We start from the raw sequence: 19,144 nt of genomic DNA, 5'->3' as shown, positions 1-19,144 counted from the left end.
ATAAATGGTATTCTATTATTGTTTAACAGTGCGATTAATCTAGATTAATATTTTTAATCATGCGATTAATCAAGATTAATATTTTAATCACTTGACGGCCCCACTTTAAAGCAAACATTTTGGTTTATATATGGCCACAAATATTTCTTACCATCTTAAATATCTGTTGTTCAGTACAACCAAAACCAGTGCAGTTTCCCTTTAAATAACAAGCTGGCAAATTTAAAACAGATATAAGGAATACTTTTTAGCAAAATGCATAAATAGCATGTGGAATTCATTGCCTCATGATATAATTGAGGCCAACAGCTTAGAAGGATTCAAAAAGGTTTAGAAAAATGTATGGATAACAATAATATCCAGAGATATACTAGGATATTATATTTTTAAAATTAAGTGTTGGATGGGATACAAGTCCTCACATTTCAGAGCACAAGCCAACCTCTAATTATTGGGGGCTATGAGGAAGCCTCTTTGGGGGAAGGTTATCCCAAAATCTGCTGTTCCAAGAACTCTTGCCCCTTCCTATGAAGCATCTGGTACTAGCCACTGACTGCAACAGAATGCTAGGACCACATCTGATCGAGTAGGAAAAATCCTATGTTCCCATGTAATAATATTTCACACAAAGAACTGGGGATGAGGGTGATTTATTACAGCATATAAAAGACTGCATATTACAACATATAAATGACACATAAAATGTGGCATTAGTGTGTGGCATTTAATTCCTGAATGACACACACTAGCAAAATAATTTAGGAATTTGTTTTCAGGCTCTGTGTAATTATTTGTAAAACTGCACTAACAGTGTACATTTTTATAAAAATTGGTTCTTACTTTCTCTCCTAACAGTTCCAGTCGCGGCTTTTCAACATAATAGGCAGCTACTTTTTGCCATTCTGTTAGACTTTTTGATGTATGAGGAGGCAAAACATTAATTCCATCTTTCTGATTATCCTGGTATAGTTCTGAAACAGGAACTCCATAACAACAAATTCTAAAGTGGAATAAAACATGAATAAACTACTCAAATGTCAGTTACTTGAAATATTAAGAAAAGTAATGTAATGTTAATTCAAATTTTAAATTAATTTTCCTTGTGATTAAACCAAAGGTGAAGGAATAAATAAAATAAAATTACTCAAGTTCTTTCTTTAGAAGAGGAGAAGTCAAGAATAAAATGGTCACCTGCCTTTGGGTAACTGGTGTTCTTCAAGATGTGTTGCACATGTCAATTTCACTGCAGGCATGTGCGCACTGTATGCATAGTTGTCAGAGAACCTTTTCCCTCAGTGGTATCCACTGGGGCATCTTGAATTCCCCCTGTTGCATACACTACTGCGTGCTGGTACAAGAGAACGGAGCTGCCCTAATCCCCCTCAGTTTCTTTGTACCAGGTGATTCTGATAGAGAGGGGAAGGAGGGCAGGTCATGGAATGGACATGTGCAAAATAACTTAAAGAACAACAGTTACTGAAAGGTAGGTAACAGTTTTTTCTTCTTTGAGTGCTTGTATGTGTCCATTCCACTGTCGGTGACTCACAAGCAGACAAACATGGAGGTGAGCTTGGAGTCTACCTGAATAGTGATTGAAGGACAACCTGTCCAAAATTGGTATTTTCTCTGGACTGATGGGAAATGGCGTAATGAGAAGCAAAAGTGTAAACTGATTACTAAGTTTCTGATTTACAAATACCTATCGTCAGTACTTATGCCAAGAAAGCTATCGGAGTTGCCTGTGCTTTAGTAGAATGCATCAATATTCCAGCAACTGGTAGCATAAACAAATGCACAAAGAGATCCAGGATGAGATTCTCTAAGTGAAAACTTAACCCTGTCCATAACTGTAATGAACAGCTGTGTGGAGATTCTAAAGAACTTAGTACTCTCCAGATAAAAAGCTAAAGCCCTTCTCACATTGAACAAATTAAGTCTCTCCTCATCCTATGCACATGGGGTATCAGGAAGAATGTAAGCAAAAAGACTGCCTGGTTAGCATGAAAATTAAAGACTACAGTAACTCCTTGCTTAACATTGTAGTTATGTTCCTGAAAAAATGTGACTTTAAGCAAAACGATGTTAAGTGAATCCAATTGCCCCACAAGAATTAATGTAAATGGGGGGGTTAGGTTCCAGGGAAATTTTTTTCACCAAACAAAAGATTATACTATACACACACACACACACACAGTATAAGTTTTAAACAAACAATTTAATCAGTGATAATGATTGTGAAGCTTGGTTGAAGTGGTGAAGTCAGAGGGTGGGATATTTCCCAGGGGAATGCCTTACTACTAAATGATAAACTAGCAATTGGCTCAGACCTCAAGGGTTAACCCACTGTTGTTAATGTAGCCTCGCACTCTACACGGTAGCACGAATGGAGGGAGGGGAGACAGTATGGTAGACAGAGACACACATCATGTGTGAGAGAGATACGCATTGCCCCTTTAAGTATGCTGACCTCACTCTAAATACACTGCCTTTTTAAATAGATCAGCAAGTTGAGACAGCAGCTCCTGCCAGCAATCTCCCTCTGTCCTGAGCCCTGTTGTGTCTCCCCTGCTCTCTGGAAATGAGGTAAGTGGGGTGCAGGAGCAGGGGGTGGGGGACACCTTGACAGTAACCCTGCACTTCTCCCCCTTGCACAGTAAGCAGCAGGCTCCAAAGAGCAGTTCCAAGGCAGAGGGCAGAAGCAGCACATGGCAGTGGGGGGAGGGACAGCTGAACTGCCGGCAATCGATAGCCTGCTGGGCGGCTGCCATACAGCAAACTTAGGGGAGCGGGAAGCTGATAGGGGGGCTGCCAGTCCACCCTGGCTCCAAGCCCCCACCAGCTAGCTCCAACGGGCTGATCTTCCTGCAACTAGTGGACAAAGCAGGCGGCTGCCAAACAATCTGATCAAACCCTTTAGGAATCTGGTAACAATAGGTTGGAGAAAAGAGATTTATTATCCACCGAGATGCGGAAGGCTGAGATAGCTGCCAGATGTACCCTTACAGAGCTAATCTTCAAACTTTGATGTTTTAGGTATAGATGAGAGTCCAGTACGAGGTTCAGGGGTGCATGCTCTGGGGTTATGCATTTCTGACAGGATGAAATGGAGAACCACTTCCATTTACTAAGGTACACACCCCTAGTTGGGGTTTTCTGCTATTCAGAAACACTTCAGAGACATCCTTAGAACTGGATTCTCCAAAGCTGTGCTAACAATGCATTAGCAATAAGCATCCATGTTGTCAGATGGAGGGCTTGTAGGCTGGGATGGAGCAGGCAGCTGCAGTCCTGCAAAATCACATCTAGATCCAGTGGGAGAGACAGAGGCTTGACTGATAAGGTCAGTAGGGTCAAGAACCAGTATTGTCAAAGTTACGCTGGGTACTATAAGGATGAGATGAGCATGGTCTTGTTTGACTTTGAACAAATTCTGGACAGCAAGGGAATCAGAAGGAAGGCATACAGGAGGGAGTCTTTCCAGGGTAACCAAAAACACCTGGCAACAAACCTGGTCTGACAAAACCAATGGCATTTTCTGTTGGACTTTGTTGCGAACAGATCCATCTGAGTAGTCCCCCAGAGCTAGAAGATGGATCTGGTGATATCAGGGCATAAAGACCACTCATGATGATCAGAGAAGTCCTGCTCAATCAAGCTATTAATGTATTCTGCTTCCTTGGAAAGTAAGCAGCCCTGAGATTAACTGAATTGGTTATACAAAAGTCCCAGAAGCAAATTGCCTCCTGGCATGACTGCGCTCTCCTATCTATTTATGTAAATCATAATTGCAGAGTTGTCTGTGAAAATTAACGAGTTCTTTCCTTCTATATATCAGAAGAAAGCTGAGCAGGCTAGTCGCACAACTCTTAACTCCCTGATACTTTTATGAGCAATCAGATCCCAAGGCAACCAGAGACCTTGACCCAGAGACTCACGTGAACCCTGCAACCCAGAGCTAATGCATCTGTGACTAAAGTGAGGTCTGGTAGCAGGGGAATAAAAGGGACCTCCACACAGACTTTCAGAGGGTTCATCCACCAATTCAAAACACAAAACTGACACTGGTACATGAACCATCTAGTCCAAATGATGATTACTTGGGGATTTCAACGACATTAGCCATGCATGCAGCTTTCTGAGATGCAGCCTGGTGTGTTAACCCACCTTGACATGTGACCCAGGAGGCTGAGGCATCTGTGTGCCAATGTGAGAGCTTATGCTTTCAGTCAAAGCACCCCAACAGTTTTGTCTGGCAACAAGGAAAAGACAGCATAGGATTCTAAGGCGGTAGCTGCTCCATGACTTGTGATGAGGAAGCCATCTTTGTGACCTTAGTACTCAGTACTGGAGAATGATACTCTTGGTGCCGATGCCCCCAGAGTAAGCTCAATGACAAAAGATGATATGGTTGTGGGGAGGTCCCTGCAGGATCAGGGACACCCCACAGTATCCAAAACGACTGCTGATATGGGCCTGGAACCGCACCTTGACTGGGCCATTGCTCCATAGGAGGAGGAGACCCGTGCTGTGACCGTTGCATGACCCAAGGTCTGATGGAGGGTATGTCCTCTGACTTGGATGGGACACAGAAGAATACATCTCTGAGTATGAAAAGGAAGAATCTTAAATGTCTGACATTGGGGGTGTAGAACCAGTTGGGACTGTGGATAGGTAGCCCAAGCTTGGAGATGATGGATGTGGTATTGAGGATACCATTGGAGGCTTGCCTTTTGACTGCACCAGCCTTTGTGGAAGCTTGGGGGGTAACAGTACTATGAGTTCCTGACATGGAGAGGAAGGTGACGCAGGCATCAGTACCGACTGTAAACCTTCTTGCAGCTCCAGGGACACCACTACCAAAAGGCTAAGCAGGTCCCTTGTGATTGCTTATGCCTCTGGGATGGTTGGGAGCAACAATGACTGATGGCTCTGCTGCAGAGATCTTTCAGGGGATGCTCTCAATGGACCTGGCACAGTTCTGGAGGTGGTGATTCCTTCTTCTTAGCTGAAGAGTGCTCCAGTGAGAGACTAACCTGACTGTGCCTTAAAGCCTCTACTTCTATTAGGCTTTGGCACCAACATCCCCATGTGAGGTACCAAGCCTGAGGAGGGTGTAAGCAGGAGCGGCCCCAGCATTTCTGGCGCCACACGCAGAATTCAGGGGGCGGCATTTTGTGTGCTCCCCCCAGGGTGCGCGGGAGCTTCCGGTTCCACTCCCATCATGCCGCCGAAGGACCCTCCGCTGAAATGCCGCAGGCGACAGCGGCAATCATTGAGCTGCTCAATTGCCTGCCGCTGTTTTCCGCAACACATTGGCAGAAGGTCCTTCTTCGGCGACGCGACAGGAGCGGAACTGGAAGCTCCCGTGCACCCCGTGGGGAGCGCACAAAATGCCGCCCCCCGAATCCTGGCGTCCTAGGCGACCGCTTAAGGATGCCTAATGGAAGTGCCAGCCCTAGGTGTAAGTCTTTTCTTCAGTACCAGCAAATGGGACTGAGGACCTGCAAACACCTCCTGTGTGCTCCATGCCGAGGCTGATGTACTTGGAGTTCTCTCTGCATGAGACAAGTCTGATGGGGGGCAAAGTGCTGCGTCCAACAGCAACATTTGAGCCTCACCACTCTAACTTTCCTTAAGCGGAGCTTAAATCCTTTACAAATGTGACTTTCGTCACTTATGTGGGATTCTCCCAAACATTTCAAACAGGCGGTGTGTGGACCACTGACCAGCACAGGTTTAGCGCAAGTGTGGCAGGATTTAAATCCTGGTAAATGCGGCATCATTTCGGTACCGATCCCAGTACCGAAAGACAAAAACTAGTCCAAAAACACCTACAACTAAAATCTATCACTAAAACTAACAAACTTAACTAACTAACAACTTCCTAACAATAAAAGAGAGTATATATACAAAAGAGTGAGGGAAGCTTATGAAGACAAGTGTGAGATTACTCCGACAACCATCACTGGCAGTAAGAAGGAACTGAGGGGGTTGGGGACAGCTCCATGCTCTTATACCAGCATGCAGTGGTATATGGTGACAGGGGGCATTAGAGCCACCCTAGTGGGTACCATTGAGGGAGAAAGTTCTGACAACTGTGCATGCCCACACCCAGTGGAAAGGACATGCACAAACACTCAAATAAGTGATTTCAGGAAAGCTTGTGAGACCAAACCCATGATGTGCATTATGTGAAGACACGAGAGGGCCACACTAGTGTTTCACATGCATGTTGGACCTACAGCCCTGAGCCTGCAAACACTTATGCATATGCTTAACTTTAAGCATGTGAGTAGCCTCATTTATTTTAACAGAATTAAATTTAAGCATGTGTTTGCAGCACTGAGGCCTAACTAGTACATGCATAACTTTAAACATAAAGAGAAGTCCCACTGAAGTCAATGGAGTTACTCACATAAATATGTAATGTAACATAAAGTAAGTTCAAAGTGCAGTAAAGTCAACAGGAGGGTTTCTGTGGACCTCAGTGGGTTTTGGATTATACCCTAAGTGATTATCCTGTCATTTGGATTCTGATTTTGGGAGTGTTTTTTTTATTTTTTATAAAATCACCTACTGCAAATGCCACACAAATGGAATATCTGACTTTAGAAAGTGACATTCTCAAGTATTTAAGATAAGAAGTAAAAAGCCATGTGTCTTGATACGTTTTGCACCTTTTATAACGTTTCAGATTAAAATTTACTAACCACTTCTTACATAATGTATATACAACTGAAAGGTTGAACAACCATTTTTGCCATTCTCTACCTCTATTCACTTTGTGCCTGGTAGCTCGTCGATAACAGATTTGGAGTGGGGATGATGGGGTTGCCCAAAAAACATTACCATTTTCATTCCTCCAGGTTTGATTAATATTTATCAGCTAAGTAGCTATTTTTAAAAGGCATTCAGCTTGATAATTTATACTGATAGAAAATTTCTGCTTCATATTTTTATATATATTAACTTAATAGAAAGCAAGGATTATATTTATATTTTTGTTTTAATTTATATTTTTGTCATGATTTCATAACACACTGAATACTCAACCTTTTGGTTATAATTGGTCTTTATGAAAATAATATAATTACAAAAAATATATAACTAAATGGAAATGATAAAACATAGTATATATATTTATATACAGAAGAGAGAATTTATTGCTAAATATCTAAGTATACACAAAAATATATATTATGTTTGACTCTTGCTCATTCTGAACCCATTAGTACATGCTCAGAGTGACATCTGCTGGCTTTATACAGTTTTGTTTTTTTGAACAGACTCAACCAGTGGTTTTCAACTTTATTTCATTTGCGGACCCCTAAAAAAATTCAAATGGAGGTGTGGAACCCTTTGGAAATCTTAGACAGTCTGCAAACCCCCAGGGCCCATGGATCACAGGTTGAAAACCATTGTTCTATGGTAACGACAACCTTTCACGGACCCCTTAGACATAGTCTGCGAACCCAGAGGGGTCCACAGACCACAGATCGAAAACCACTAGACTAAACTAATAATGACATTTCTCTTTGCAGAGACATGGTGAATGAGGTAATATTTGTGTTAACTACTTATGCTAAATAATCTGTTCCACCTTGTAGTTAGCTGTGCCACTCTGAGTACCTTTCCCAGACCTGAAGAAGAGCCATGTGCAGCTTGAAAGCTTGTCTCTGACCAACAGAAGTTGGTCCAATAAAAGATATTACCTCACCCACTTTGTTGCTCTAATATCATGGGGCCAACACAGCTACAACAATCTTTCTCTTTGAATTCATACAATTACGTTTCTATTATTTCATCTCATATTTCTTTGTAATCTAACTAACATACAGTATAGTTGGCCTGATTCTCATTTACACTATATGTAATTTACTCCCATTTTAAGACCTCTTTACACTACCAGAGCAGTGTAAAGAGGCTTTAGCATACCTGAGCATCAGTTTAAAACAAAGTGCCTTCTAATTTGGAGTGATTAATTTTTGAAACTGTTACAGGGGTAGCCGTGTTAGTCTGGATCTGTAAAAGCAGTGAAGAGTCCTGTGGCACCTTGTAGACTAACAGACGTATTGGAGCATGAGCTTTCGTGGGTGAATACATCCGACGAAGTGGATATTCATCCACGAAAGCTCATGCTCCAATACGTCTGTTAGTCTATAAGATACCACAGGACTCTTTGCTAATTTTTAAAAGGAGTCCTAAAAAAGTAGCTTTGGGGCAAAAGAAGCTGCAATCCTTACTTAGGGACTCAGAGAGAAAGGCTTTGGACCTGAAAGTAATGTGATCTTGAACAGTTTCTGAAATATATCTGAGATTTCTCTTTCTTCAAATAGAAGTCTTAACTAAAGATCTGTTACTTAACTTGTTGGGGGGGGGAGGGGAACTAGCTTTTTGGCAAGTGTCTGGCCTTTCATCTGTTCAAGTTTCCTCTTTATTTCTAATATTTTGCAGGTTCTGACTCCTGTTGAGAGTTTGTGTAGAATGAATATAAATTAAAGTGATAAAAGATATAAAACACCCTTGAGTAAAACCCACTTTTGACACCTGAGTTAAAAAGTAATTGAAATAAGCAACAAAAACTGCACTTTTGATCAAAGTAGTTTTCAGATTAAGAAGTCTATGTCAAACAATAAAAAGTTGATATAACCTGAAATAACTTACAGACTTGACCTTCTGGAGACAAAAACAAACTGAGGAAAGTGCTAGGTATTGTGTTTCTGTCGGCTGGCAAAAAAGTAAAATCTGCACTCCCAGAGAAGTACAGAAATTCCTGCTGAAAGGAGTTTTATAAAATACATTACTATATCTTTGACATTTTTTATAATTCTTGTAGCATATGTTGCTGGAAATGGGGTGACAAAATACCTCTTTTAATGTTTAAATTGAACATATTGGTGCATAAGATAAACAGAAGAATGAAATAAGCATTACTATCTTAGGCAAACTTGAAGCTATAGTTTTCTTGATCAGTCCCACTATAAAATTCTATAATAGACCACTGCAGAATTCCTTGGTCTTTGTTACAAGCAAACAAACGTCAATCTAAGTACATAAAACTAGCACCAACACATGAAGAGAACTAAACTATTGTTATTGTAAGTGCAGACATCAGTATAAATTTGAATTCGACTATCCATTGCACAGAAAAACATGTTTACTCTAATTTGATTCTTTGTATTTGTAGGATTTGTCAAATGCAGGAGCTAGTCATGTCTCAGTAGTTCAGTGTGTGCAATTATATTTGTATTTGTATTTGTATTTGTAGGATTTGTCAAATGCAGGAGCTAGTCATGTCTCAGTAGTTCAGTGTGTGCAATTATATTCTGAAAGAAGCCTTATCTAGTGTAGGACAAATTGTACCTGTGAGATTGTAGGTTCACGTGGCACATAGATTTAAAAAGATTTAAAACCAGGCAACTTCAAAGCAGTAGGTGGTGCCACAAGATGGCAGTGCTCCAGAGGATTCAGTTTTCTATACTTCCTCAATTCAGCAATGTCGGGCATATGCTTAAATATTTGAGCACGCAAGTAGTTCCATCAACATCAATGACATATAGATAAAACATAAACATAGAATATAATGGCCACTTCTATGCCTAGTAAATAAAAAAGTGAAAAACTGAGGCCATAACACAAATTCAGTAGCATGAAATCTAGAAAACTAGCCAACTATTGAAAATATTAAAATCAGCAAAAGTTGTTCTAGATTCTTGCATCCAAGATACAAAAGCATAATATATTGATAAATATTTTCACTTAACATTCTCTGACTCATAAATCTTAAACTGTTGGGATCTTTCCAGAAGTCGCTTGAAAAGAAAATGAGGGGGAGGAAAAGGAATTATAGCTAATGGCTTAGGAAACTCTGGCTTCTGCTTTTTAAGCTGCATGCCACATACACTGGAATAATGAGTCTTCTGAAACTGCTATTGATGTGAAAGCTTTTCTGTATAAAGCATTTTCAACTCCTTTGCCTTCAGTACAGAGGTCTCCACCTGTTACCAAAGAAGCTCTATGAAGTGGAATAGGTTTCTGAGATTTTTCTGAACCTCCCAGTGGAATGCAGACATTTGCAGGCCAAATGCACCTGCTGGCATCAAACTGAATCAATAATTTTCTGTACTGTATCACCCCCATCAACGAGTGCCAGTGCCTGGTGTCTGGTCAGGTCTACACCTTCATGAACTAGCTTTTTAGGCTCCTGGTGCTAGTTCTGAGGGACCTCAACCTGCCTTTTAGTCAGGAAGGCAAGACAGACCACAACAGGAAGGGCTGCAGCTATGGAGTGGTAAACCCTTTACTCCAAATGAATCCTATAACTCAAATTTAGAGTTCTGACGTGTGGTACCACATACTTAGCTGGACTTTTCTTTGGCCACGGCCATTTCAACCACTATCCTTTCATGTAGAAGGTAGGACCCATAGCTGGCAGCATCCTCAGGGAAGATCCTTGGAGACAATACAAGATGGCAGCTATAAATGCTTCACCAGCTGTGCAACATACTTTGCAAAGTCACAGCAATCCTATTGCATGGCTCAGTTATCACTTGACTGCAACACTTGTTGATTCCTGGCCCAGTGCTAACTGGGTCAGCCAACATAGCCAGCTTTTTAAAAAACTGGGGGAAAGTCAGACCCTCTGTCGCAGAGTTGCTATCCTCCTGCTTCTTTGCAGCAGAACTGTATTTGGCAACAGATTAGAACATCAGCCCATTAGAGTACAGCTAGCAAACATCATCTCCCTGGTCACCACTCTGCTCCAATTTGGGTACTGATTATGATGCAATGATGGAAGATCTTGGAGAAATGAGCTCTTCACTACACAAGGTACCAGCAGCACTGGTGACAAGGCCAATGCTCCATGTAGTGATGTTTTAGCCACTGGGCGAACGTGGCCCATGCCCAGGGGCCCCAGCCAATTGGGGGACCCCAGGAAAATGGACACTCTGCCTGCCTGGTGCTCCTGCTGGGGAGTGGTCTCAAGGTGTGGAGGCTTGCCCTGCTCCACTCAGCACTCCTGCTGGGGAGCAGAGGAAGCCCCCACACCCCAACCCTGCTCCCCAGCAGGAGTGCCAGGCGGGTGGGGCGGGCAAGCCTCTGCATCCTGACCCCACTCCCTGGCAGGATCGCTGGACGGGTGATGCTGCCCCTATGCCTCAATCCCATTTCCCCATCAGGAGGGCCAGGCAGGGGAGGGGGGACTTCAGGCAGAAGGGGTGGGGCAAGGCCCCCACTTGCTCTGGCCCAAGGCCCCACAAACCCTTAATCCAGCTCCAGCTCCATGCATCAATTAAGCCATTAATTGGAGAAGGCCTTCTGATTATGGTCTGAAAGGAACTGACTGAATAGTTCCAAGGACAGAGTTTAGTTTATGGGTGTTATGCAGCCAACAGTAAGAAGCATGACTTGTCTTCCTAGCCATGACCCTTAGGGGTCAAAAAAAACTTTAGAGGCTTGGGAAGTTTCACCTGTCACGTGTTAGAGAGCTTACTTTACAGAAGGTTTTTCCTCCTTCACCATTTACTTCACAAAGTTTCACCAGGTGGCATATTTCCAGGTATTTGATAGCCTGCTAAATCCTAGCTGTCACCATTCAAAAACAGAGTCAGATATTTCACACTGTTAGGAATTTTTTATCTACTTTATGGAAATGATCGATTAGATTTGGAATGGGATGAACACATTCATTGGGGCAGATCCACATCTGGGAAAACAAACACAAAATCTCTATTTTGCTAATTTTACTCACTGAGGTTCTAAGACAACTTCACCCCTGGTGAATATCCAAATCAAAAGGAGCAGTACTAGTCTACTGGGAGGAAAAAAAGTCTGCATAGATCAAAATGAAAGAAAGGGCCTAACACAGTAGCCTGACAAAAATACTCAAGGAAGACTACTGTCATCTTGATAGCACAAGAGTTTTCATAGACTCACAGATTTTAAGGCTATAAGAGATCATTATGACCATCAAGTCTGACCTCTGACACAATACAGGCCATAAAATGTCACCAAATGATTCTTGCATCAAGTCTATAATTTCTGGTTGAGCTCGAGCCTATATTTCACAGATATTCAGTCTTTTTTAAACACTTCAAGTGACAGAGAATCTCACATTCCTTTGTTTGCTAAATTAAAGGCTCTCTTGAGAAAGTTTCTCCCCATGCGGATACTGATAGACCTTGATCAAGCCACCTCTTAACTCTCTCTTGGATAAAAATAAGGGACTGAGCTTTGTTAATTTCTCACTATAAGGCAAGAGGTTTTCCAGACCTGGAACCATTCTTTTAGCTCTTTTCTGAGCCAATTTGTCAATATCCTTTTAAAAAGTGTGGACACCAGAACGAACTGCAGTATTGCAATAATAGTCTCTCTAATTCCATACACAGTGGTAATGTCACCTCTCTACATCTATGCAATATCATCTTGCATATACATCCAAGGATAATGTTTGCTGTCTTTGCCAGTGTATTCCTGTGGAGTTCAAATCCAGTTGATTATCTACCATGACTATTAAATCCCTTTCAGAGTTATTGCTTTCCAAAATAATAGTCCCCCATCCTGCAAGCATGACCTATATTCCTTATTCCCAGCAGTATAACCTTACATGTGCCTGTATTTTTAAAGATGCATGTTGTTCAAGTGAGCCCAGCTCAGCAAGCAATCCAGATTGCTGTGTAGAACTGACCGGTCGTCATTATTTACCATTCTAACAAATGTCTGAGTCATTTGCAAACTTATCAGAAATGATCTTTTATTTTTGTAAGTATGACTGGATCTGGGGATATAAACAGCCCATACGAAGAAAACAACCAGTCTGAAAATTGTGAAGGAATATCTGAAAGTATTAGATGTCCAATCCTAAATCTCCTGAGCATCAACAGAACAAAGTAAGTAAAAAATAAGTATAGCAAAAATGTAACTAAAATAATCACTACACAATGAAGGTGAAAGATAATTCTCATTTATATTTAACTTTTTTTTTACAAGTAAGAGAAAGGAACTGCAAAAACCTGTATGAAAATCAGAAAGAGATTTAGGAACTAATCTGAATGACACTGGAAAGATATAAATTAGTGTTGTGACAACACTATAAAACATGAGTAGGCAGACAACAAAGCAGAGTACTGTTAACATTTCATCACTGTTCCTTGTAAAACAAATCACCTGTTGACAGATCATCCTGTTATTTAGTATGTTGTACTATCATTGTTAACTTAGATTTTTTTTAAATATTTTACATAACAGTCACTTCATTTTAAATAAATTACTTACAAATTAAAGGTTAAAATCCGGCAACACACTCTCCCATGAGTAGCCCTTATTCACGTCAGTAATCCTGTTGACTCACAATCTGTGCTTTTCCAGTGAAATCAATGGAACTAATCAGATGCTTAAAGGTAGTCATAAATGTAAGTGCTTCCAGAATCAGGACTTGCGTGAGTAAGGTCTTCTCTCAGTAAGGGTTTGTAGGACTGAGCTTTAAAGTCCAAATTCATATAGGCATGCAGAACTTGACTGCCTTAAGTAGTCCTATTAACAACAATGGGACTGCTCAAGTTTGTAAATTTAAGCATGAGCATAAGCATTTGCAAGACTGAGGCCAAATCCACAAAATGTTTACTGAAAAAACGACTAAAAAATTGATTTGTTTTAATAAGTCAAAAGCAAAACAATATGTTTAATGTTCTGAGCAATATGAATTCTAGGTGTCTGTGGTTTAAAGATTAATATAAACAATAATATTAAAATACGTCTATAGTGCCAGCCTAATACAGAATCTATTAAGATATTTTGTTTCCAGAACATTTCTTTAATAATATTAAAATAATGAAGCCTTCAGAAAAGTTATTCTTTAACTAATATTCATTTAAACTAAATTATAATTACAAAGATAAAACTGAAAACAGATTATAGATTCATACCTATTTCTTTCTATTTGTTCTTCAAAAGTAATATTTTCTGAGCAGAGTGATGCTTCCTCATGGTGGTCCAGATCCTTCGCTGTAAATAAAAGATAATGCCCTTTTCTGTCGAAAGTATGATATACTCTTGAAGCCAGCTGTAGATCAGCAGGCAATGCATAACTAGGGGAAGCAGTACACAGGTGATGAATAACTGGATAATGTTGACTTCTGGGGGACAAAAAAAAATCAACTATTTTAGCATTTTCACTGACTTCTGACATCTAGATTTCATATAAACAGATTATTCTACTACTGCATTAGAATCACACAGACTGTATTTAAAGTTTTAATACCTATAATTAGCAGAAATTATTGTACAACTAACAGAAAAGAAAAGAAGATGCTAAAATCTCTGACAACAGCTTTAAAGTAGAAATTAATAACACAGGACAAAGTCAGACTCTCTTGATTCAAGCACAACTTTCATGAGCTTTATTGAGAGTTTCATTTGTGTAAGTACTTAGGATCAGACCCCTAAATTGTACACGTATGTAAATATGCTGAAACATTACACAAACTCATGAATAAGACTATGGGTGTATACTCAAGGTGGATAGACAAAAACATGCTAGTTCTGCTGGAGCTAGAGTGCTAAAAATAGCAGTGTAGCTGCAAGTAGCATGAGCAGCAACTTGGACTAGCCACCCAAGGAGTCCAGGTGGGTTTGTCCAAGCTGCTACCCATTCTACCCCCAACCACACTACTACCTTGAGCAGAGCGAGCGAGCATCTGTCTACCTGGGAAGCACGCTCCCACCTGCAGTGTAGATGAACTCTTAACTCTTTTGACAGAGTTCCTTGAAAATAATGTTTATAAAGTTTTGGAGTTAATTATGTTAATGAGGCGCTATCTTCACTTGAACATTTTCCTAACTTCTTTCAGTTCATAAATCCAAAACAGTCTGGCACATAAACTACACATTCATTTTCACCTGTTGGCTTTGTAAGACCTGATATCTTTGATTAACTTTGGAAAGTTAAAATTATTTACTTCCACCATTTAAGATCCTGATCCAAAACCCCTTGAAATCAATGAGACTCTTTCTACTAAATTAACTGGCAAGGTACCAGGACCTAAAAGGCATGTCCATCCATTTTATGGGCTCCACAGAGTTAATAAATGTTCAGGATGCAGACAGCTATGATGAAGGGGGGCTGACAGACAGGAAACTGGGGTGAATGAGGATGGTCTGGGAAGTAAAGAGGGTCCAACTGATGATGCAGAGACTCCCGCGTATCCACGTTACATGCACCCCATCATCCTCCAGATGCAACGAAGCTGTCACCAGGAAGAAAGAAAATGGGTAGCAGAGACCCATGAGGGGGTTAATGGGGAAGAGGCATTTGGTCAGAGAGTGAGTGAGAGAAAGGGTGGATTTTAGAGAGGGTAGATTTTTAGAAAGGAGCAGAATCCATCCCTGTGCAGGTTACAAATTCTACCAAAGGTCCTTTCACTGAATTGTTCTTACATATATTGTCCTTTGTTTTCATTTTAGGATCTAAGGAAATTAGCAGGCAAACAAAATTATTAAGTATTTACAAACTTAATTCCAGATTATCAATTACTTAAGGGAAACATCTGTATGAAAATGCTGGAAATTCAAAGTTAAAGTTACACCAAGTAACTTGCTGGATACCGCACAGGGCTACCCCTGGAGTCATGAAGCTTACACATCACCCTCTTGCTCAGAGCTGTGCCTAACTCCACAAACTAGAAAGTAATGTTTTTTATTTTATGAAGAGGAAAAGCAGCACTAACAACAACAATGAAATTAGAAAAATACAGAGGTTAGTATAACCCAGAGCCATATTTGTCATGTTCTAAAATACTATTTTATATTTACATTATAAAAATATTACAAAAAGAATTAAAGCAAAGAGAAAAGATAAAGAAGCCATAGAAAATGAAGGCAAGGTGATATGCATAACATATAACACCACTCAGAAGAAAATAATACAACTCAAGAACCAGAAAATTGTTATCATACAGTCCAGCAATGACATCAATGAATTTTAAAGAAAACTGCAACACCCACTTAGTTTGTCAATATCTGAAAAACCTTAAACTATAGTTTAATTTTAATTTGGGAATATACTTCAATATGTTTTAATTAATTGTTATATGAAAGAGAAACCACTTCTGGTGGGAAACCAAACTATTTATGTCTATTCTATGCAAAAAGGTTAGGTTTAACTAAAGAAGTGTTTAAAATGATTTAGTTAAATTAACGCAAAACCTTGTGCGGACACTCTTTTGTCATTTTAAATCTGGTTCATACTGATTTTCATGTGTCAGTAAACGTACAAGCACAAGTTAAACAAATATAAATAGTTTTCAGCCAACACCCACAAAAGCATTTGGGCCAGTTTAACTAAAATAATTTAAAAACTGATTTTAGTTAAACAAGTGCAACTTTTGTGGTGTAGACAAGGCCTTAGTTCCCTCAACAATGCAAAATGCAACAATGCAAAATTTCACCAGACCCTACAACCCAAGAAAAGCTCACTGAACTCAGTAGGACCTTTTCCTGCATAAAGAGTACAGGATCAAGCCTTTGGGATAAAATTTAAAAGGATAAAAAAGAAAGGAGTATCCATGAAAGAAGGGGATTCACAGGCATGGCACACATGAGATGAATGGGCTAGTGTGGATTAAAGGATACCCCCTGGAAACCCAAGCAGTGGAGGGGACATTTTCAGGACAAGATTTCATAAGTTTTGCAGTATAGTAGGATTGAAAGCAGAGTCAGCTTAGATTCAGGAGAGTGAAATTGCAGACCAATATTTCAAAGAGAAGCTTACACAGTGGTTTATTTTAGAGAAGAGAAGAAAGATTTGACACAGAATTTCTAAAAGGGGGAAATATTGTACATACTCCATAAATTTATGCAATAGCCTGTCTTATTTAAATCCATGCAATAAAACTACATTTTCCCCACAGTACAATTCACCTGCAAATTAAAAAATAACAGAAAGATAAGACATCTAAGGGCAAAGAGTTTCTTAAATTTTCTTTAAAATATAATAGGTTCAGTAATTTCTGTAAATAAAGAAAAGTGAAAAAACTGAAAATTTGTCCCAGAACATTGATCAGAAATTCTCATTTACTTATTTAAAATAGATAAAAACAGTCTGAGTATAAATTTAATTTGGTCATGTTCTTACTCTTCTAGTACAGAAGTTCATCATTTCCCTAGATGGACAAGCTAGAAGTAAAAGCAATAAAAACTAAAATATTTGGGGCATGTTGCAGGTAAATGTGTGTTTTTACAGCACAGAGTCTCCCTTAAGAAGACTATTTATCATTCTTTGAAAAAGAGGACATGAAAAAGCAATACTATGTGTGTGGCCTACATTACCTTCATCTAATGCACTAAATAAAGTTTTTTTAGAAAATCATGCAGTTTCTGCACCATTGATAATCTGACAATAACTATTTATTGAAGGTAAAATACTCATTGTCTGCAGTCACTATTTGTTTTAATATATAATCTTGCTAACCAAATGATCTTTAAGCCATGTAGATAAGCAATGGCATGCAGAGGGTCACTTAAATACCAATTTGACTGTTTCATAAACTTAGGCATTCTTTTCCCATGAGTCTAGTCTCAGCTACTTAATTGAAAGTAATATCCATTTACAAACTTTAGGCCTGCCATAAAAAAGCTCTCTTCTGTGTCCAGCAAACCTTTCAGGGCCCTAAGCCCAACAAAAGCTAATAATTAAAGCTTTTTTTTTTCACCTCAATAAAGAATGAAATGGAGGCGCAACTTAAGGTACACCAAAACCAACCTGGTCATAAAGATCTCATTGACAGGGAAGACTGTAAAACCAGAGAATCTCACTTATCATGCAGTGAACAGGATCAGACAAACTAGTGTATAAACTGTACTTCTTTCTATACCTGCACACATGCTACAGAACGACATATGCCACCTATGACAACAGCAGGATAAATAGGAGCTGTCCTCAAATTACAGCTCTTCAACTAAAAACTGCTGAATAGAGCTGTATAAACATCTGATTTTTTGGTTTAGTAGCTGAACCAAAAAAAAAAATTGTTTTGAGTCAACCCAAAACAAAAAAATTTGGTGAACCAAAAAAGTCTAAAAAAAATTAGTTTTGGGTTGATAGAAATGTTTCATTTGACCCAAAATAAATCATTTTATTTTGCTTGAGAGTGGTGGATTTTTTTTGCCTTTTTAAAATAATTAAAATGCAAGTAATTTATGAAAAATAATTTCCAATCAAAATATGAAGATGTGTTTCATTTCAAAAATATTGAAACAAAACAGTTAGACTTTTTCTGAATTTGTGTTTAATATGGCAAATTTAACATGAATTAAAGAAAGTGTCAGTCAACCTGAATCTACATTTTTTAGCTAAAAATATTTCATCCAAAAAATTTCACCCGCCTCTACTGCTGAATCTGAAATAATAAGCACTGACTGTAATATAAATACAAGTCAACGAATTCTTAGTACATAAGTAAAGAAGAGGGCTAAAATCTGGAATTGTTTATATTACATTTGTGGTATTTTCCATAGTTTGTTTTTTAATATTTTAATTAGATTATGTTTAGGATTGTATGGACCAAGTTCTACCCCAGCATAAGTGTCTCCAACTCCTGCTGAGTCAATGCCAGGGCTGAGTTTGGCCCTATATGTTTAAAAAGTTGTAACTGAAAACTATTTTAAGAAGATGAACAGCAAATTAAAACTACAGTTGATTCTCAGCTACAAAGTTTGGATCTGAACTTCCCCAAAGTTCTGGGTGTCCAGATCCAGGGTTTAGATAATGGCCCTATGCCTACTTTAAACATGTACTATACTAATTTTTTCCAACAGTGTTTAGTATTTTCCATAACATTCACTTCATAGCAATGAAGTGTTCTAAAAGGTACTTGATCTCTGGAGTCCATGTGGACAGCGAAGACAGTGATTGCGGTTGCTGGAGATCTTCTGATGGCTTTTGCTGAACTTCAAATGGTTTAGCCTTTATGATTGCTTCTCCTTTCACCTGTAGTATGTCTGAGGCTACAGCCTAAAAAGCAATAAAACTGAAGGGTAAAAACCACGTTATAAGAAACTAAATAGTATATGGATTTTTTTATCCATGTTGAAGTACTCTGAACTCTGGCAATTCTACACTTCAGAGCAAACCATAGCAGACAGTTAA

The 19,144-nt window shown here is 39.2% G+C and overlaps 1 protein-coding gene across 8 annotated transcripts in view; it reads right to left on the bottom strand.

The window, feature by feature from the left end:
- Positions 1-19,144, bottom strand: part of TTC6 (tetratricopeptide repeat domain 6) — a 153,219-nt gene that overhangs the window by 83,385 nt on the left and 50,690 nt on the right. For all 8 annotated transcript variants that reach the window (XM_050953842.1, XM_050953843.1, XM_050953838.1 and 5 more), the window contains 3 exons: positions 18,870-19,009; positions 13,926-14,135; positions 841-1,000 (listed from right to left, as the gene is read on the bottom strand). In XM_050953842.1, the coding sequence (XP_050809799.1) occupies positions 841-1,000; positions 13,926-14,135; positions 18,870-19,009 (510 nt within the window). The remainder of the gene's footprint in view (positions 1-840; positions 1,001-13,925; positions 14,136-18,869; positions 19,010-19,144) is intronic.

Source organism: Gopherus flavomarginatus, chromosome 5, assembly GCF_025201925.1.
Source record: "Gopherus flavomarginatus isolate rGopFla2 chromosome 5, rGopFla2.mat.asm, whole genome shotgun sequence".
Lineage (NCBI taxonomy): Eukaryota > Metazoa > Chordata > Testudines > Testudinidae > Gopherus > Gopherus flavomarginatus.
This window is presented reverse-complemented; position numbering and strand designations above follow the sequence as displayed.